The 4,930-nt window shown below is 37.4% G+C and overlaps 1 protein-coding gene across 1 annotated transcript; it reads right to left on the bottom strand.

Moving 5' to 3' along the window:
• On the bottom strand, positions 2,713 to 4,305 carry LOC105176197 (homeobox-leucine zipper protein ATHB-40-like). Its single transcript, XM_011098927.2, has 3 exons — positions 4,120 to 4,305; positions 3,700 to 4,034; positions 2,713 to 3,075 (listed from the first exon to the last, which is right to left on the bottom strand). The coding sequence occupies exons 1-3, from the start codon at positions 4,211 to 4,213 to the stop codon at positions 2,857 to 2,859; spliced, it is 648 nt and encodes a 215-aa protein (XP_011097229.1). The 5' UTR covers positions 4,214 to 4,305; the 3' UTR covers positions 2,713 to 2,856.

Genomic DNA, 4,930 nt, shown 5'->3' with positions numbered 1-4,930 from the left:
GTAGTGAGTAGAATAACATTAGCCTATGATTAACTATTGTTGTTGAAAGGTAGAATAGTTACACCTTATTCATTTATCATGTAATCAGTATATCTAAATTATTTGTATATTGAAAAGTATGTATAATTGCTAGATTTTCAGTTAATAAGGCCTATTTCAATTGGTGAACTTGAGGCTCCATGACTCTAAGGTTGTAGATTTGAACCCCATCAAATATGGAAAGTATTTCTACTATAATAATAGGGGTTAATTATATTTTGCTATCCAAACTATGATCATTTTACACTTTGAGGATCGCGAGCGAAGACACTCCCTTGGCTCTTGAGGATGGCGAGTAGAGACCTGGGGACGCTAGAGAAGAGATGCACAATGAGGAGGATGAGACCAACAGAGTTTCTCAGGCTGAAGATAATTACTTCCATCCATCACCTCCTGGAGGAGGCTCCCGAAGACAACTATCTCCCTCCGCACCCCCTGGAGGAGCACCATCTCGAGTGGGGGAGCCACAAAAGTGAGTCAAAGGTCAAGTACCTCATCACCCATATTTGTTGGCCCCACAAGATCAGGGGAGTTGCAAGCTTACTTGATGCAATTACACCATCAAGGCGGAATCCTTTTGCACTTCACATATTAGCAAAGGCTATAAACCCCTACATTTATCCCAAACTTTAATGAGTATAATAGAATGGGCGACCTGCAAGACCATTTAGAGCAATTCTTGCCTAGGGCCAATCTCCCTAATATAAGCAATGCCACTTATTGCAAGCAATGCCACTTATTGCAAGATGTTTGGGACGACTCTCTCAGTGAAGGCTATGTCTTGGTTTACCAATTAGCTCCTAGATCTATTGAGAACTTTGAGCAAACCTAGCAATGCTTCCTACACCAAAATTGCTTTATATTTGTTCTCGTAGTGCAAACGGATCAAGAAAGTTGCAAGGAGTATGTTCAAAAGTTCTCGGAAGCAATGCTTGGAGTTCCCCATGTGAACCCTTTTCTGCATCTAGTTTTGTAGGGTGGAGTAACAACCTTCTCTATGGTCTGTCCATGACCCTTGGATACCGAAGGAGTCTTTTGGGTGACCCTCCCAGTCATGCTCTCCGAGTAAGAGCACACTCCCTATCGAGCTCTAGGTCTAGCTCTACCCACCTTCTCTCTCCTGACTGCCAACTGGGCAGTTGCTCATTGTTGGTAGTCTATCAGTCCACATAGTTGTCCATGTACCAATAGAGGATTTGGCAGCTACCCCAGCCCCTGATTCTTCAATTGGAATTCTAGGTTCAGGAATTACTAGAACGCTGCCAAGTTATCAATATCTTTGATTTTGTATTCATGAGTCTTATAAAGATTAGTAAAGCATTCGAAGTAAATCCCCCCTTAGCTTGTCTATAAGTTAAAACTCTAGGAGTCGTAGGACTTAGCTTAAGCTAGCACATGAGCTTAGTAAAGCTAGAGGCAAATCGGGATTAGGAGTTCAACAGAAAACTAGGAAGCTTTTAGTAGATATAGTGGATAAACTAAAGAAAGTCAATGCATGTAATGGCAACTCGAGAGGCATCTTGAAGGTGCCAGCAAGTGACTTCCTATTACAAGGTAAGCTAAGTGAGAGTGATAGAAGTAGAATAAGCTCAGTTGTGAATGTTGTTGGGGCTCATAGAATCCTAGTGCTTTTAGCTCATAGTAGCCCTAGAAAGCTCACTAGCTCATAGTTCATAGCTCATCAATCGATTGAGCCTTTACTGCATTCTATTCTATGAGGAATGCTTGGGCTCGTCGGCTCATAACTAAATAGCTACATTAATGGTAGAAAATATTCTCATTATAGACTAAGCAAGACTAGTGTTTTGGCCCCTTTCTTTGAGGGTCCTTTTGCATACCATTAGGAATTAGGCTTCTTGAATGACTTTAGCTCTTGAAAGGTAGCTCTAGTTGTTGCTAGAAGGTGTATGGATTCTGGCTTCGACAAAAATGCAAATGACCTATGACCTCTGAGGAAAATAGCCCGTTGTCTATAGGTTATACTGAAACATTTTGCTATGTTGGCGTCGAAAATGAGAAGACCAATGCATCATTGAACTTCTGTTCTAAGAGTTGGAGCTTGGCCAATGGGAGAGTAGTCATCTGTATAGTTTTGAACTCGTCTCTCTAGATGATTGAAACAAGAAGGTGAGAGAAAGGGGGTAGGTGAGCAAGCCCAATTAGTAGGGATTGCCATATATGTTTGAATGGATTGTAACGAATGGGTGAAAGAGGTAAAGCACAAGTAGAGGCAAGTTTCCTATCCCATGGGATTAAAGTAGAGCCCTGACAAAGGATTGAATGAACCAAGTCTGCACCCAGCGAAGCACACGTATTTAACTTAACTCATAAATATTTAAGAATTGAGGATTATTGATGGAGGAAAAAATCATTGAAGAATAAAAATTACATTTCAAAGAAGGAAGATTGACAGAAGACCACATATTTGTATAGTTATACTAAACTGGCCATGGCAAAAATATGGTATCCATATCTAGTCAGTTAATAGAGGGGTTAAATCCATTTTTTACCCTTATCATATAATTGATCGCTCTCACTGAATTATATACTCAATTACAAAATAAGCATAGTATTTTTTTATATTATTACTTGAGGTAAATTTAATATGAATTAAAATTTCATGCACATGCAGAAAGCAATAAGATTCGTTGGGACAAACATGAAATAAGACAACCTAATATCACTTTCCAAGACAAAAGGTGCATATCTACGGCAATTCAATTACAATCACCATAGCAACCTAAGCCATAAATGAAGGAGAAGAAGATTAATTAATTTACATAAGCCACTATCTACATATAGAAATTAAATAATCAATCAAAGGTAATAGAAATTATCCCATTCGAAACCATGCCCATAACTGTTGTCGTGAGGCACGCAAAACACGTTTTCCAATCCCTCAAATCCAAGCAAAGGTGGTTGTTCCATATTGGTTGATGAACTTGGACTGTTGCTCGAAAACCCATGATCCCAACGCTCCGACAGCCTTTGTATTTCCTTCTCCGCTTCCTGGAGTTGTTCCTTCACTTTCACAAGCTGCAAGAAGTCCGGTCCATATATAAGTGGCTCCCTTTTTTTTTTTAAATACAAATTATATATTGTCGAACTAAATTAATCACTTAATAAATATAATTACTTTTATTATATAATTGATCTTTTTCTTTAAATTCTATAATATATTGGATAGATGAATAATCGATGCATGATTTATTTTTTAAAATTGACGGACATGCATCATTCATCCATGTGCTCAATAAACAAAAAATTCGGTGTCGCAGGTATTTAACCATGAATCTCGTTGACGGTGGAACAATTAGACCAAGGGCAACAATGTCATTTCCACAAAGATGGAAATCAAGACCACAGAAGTGAAAATTAATCTGTAATTACTAAATTATCCCTAATACGCCCATATATTGATGGTTTGGTGATGGGTAAAAACGGATTTCATTCTCTTGTATTAATTACCAAGAGTAGTATAAATATTCATTTCTATATCATTGTAAAAAAGGGACTTTGGGTAATTGAAAAGAAGGAGGATTTTCGGTTTATGATGTGTGAAATGCGTTTAGATCACAAGCTTCATTTTTATTTCTTGATTCTGTGTGTGAGAGAGAAAGAAAGAGAGAGAAATATATGTATATATATATATATATGTACCTCAGTCTCAAGGCGGGATTTCTCGATAAGGGTGGAGTCATGGTGAGACCGGAGCTTGGAGAACTCTTCCTCGAGCTTCTTGCTCCTCCACCGGGCCCTCCGGTTCTGGAACCATACCGCCACCTGGCGGGGGTCCAGCCCCAGCTCCGCCGCCAGCCTCTCCTTCCTCTCCGACTCCAGCTTGTGCTCACTCCCGAAGCTCTTCTCCAGCATGTTCGCCTGCTCCTCGCTCAGCTTCCTCTTCCTCATCATCACCGCCTCACCATCACCATCACCACCACCACCATTCTTCTTCCTACGCCTCCGCCGCGGTTTCGACTCCTCCACCGCCGCCCCTATTGATACATCCATAAATCATCATTTAAGCAAAAAATTAATTAGGTTCAATGCATTAATGTAAAATTAATTAATGTAGCTGACCTTGTTCTTGCACGAACTGGCTGATTATCCCGACTGGATAGTACTGACCAGAGATGAGTACCATCTGATCGTCGAACTCAGGGTTGATCATCATGATATATGGTCTTGATTCAATTCCCCTATACTGTTGTTGTGGATTTGATTGTAGTGGAATATTGATATGGGATTATGAAGGAAGGAACTGAGAGTTGGTAGCTTAGCAGCACTTCAGTGAATGGAAGACTTTATTTATAGAGAATAGAGATGGTGTGATTGAAATCGGTCTCGGTATTACTCGAAATCTCGAGAATGCCACTACTATAATGAAAAAATAGGAATTACCTAAAATACCCCTAATTGTATGTATTCATTTAAAAATAAAATCATTTTTTGTTGTTAATTAAATTTATTTGTGGTTTCTTACACAAACATTTAAAATAAATTCATCTTATTAGTTTTAATCCGTTATTCATTTTATCTTTTCTATTTTTAATTCATTAACAGATCGATAAACTAAAATTTTATCGAATATATTCCGACCGATAATTATTTCTTAAGAACGAAATATTTTAAAATAACATCTATATATATCGTTTCAAAAATATTTATAGACTAAAACACTATAATCACATTATATTTCTTTAAAAGATAACAGTCATTTTACATAATCAATTGACTTTGTCATAATAAGTTTTTTTATAAAAATATTTAAAATCAATTCATTTTATTAATTTTAATCAATTAATCATCCTAACTTTCCCTTTCCCAATTTATTTAATTAATATTAAAAAATAAAATATATATTGAATATGCTTCAATCGCTAGTATATTT

The sequence above is a fragment of the Sesamum indicum genome, linkage group LG13 (assembly GCF_000512975.1).
Source record: "Sesamum indicum cultivar Zhongzhi No. 13 linkage group LG13, S_indicum_v1.0, whole genome shotgun sequence".
NCBI classification, from domain to species: domain Eukaryota; kingdom Viridiplantae; phylum Streptophyta; class Magnoliopsida; order Lamiales; family Pedaliaceae; genus Sesamum; species Sesamum indicum.
Note: the sequence above shows the minus strand (reverse complement) of the source record. Positions and strands in the feature narration are given on the sequence as shown.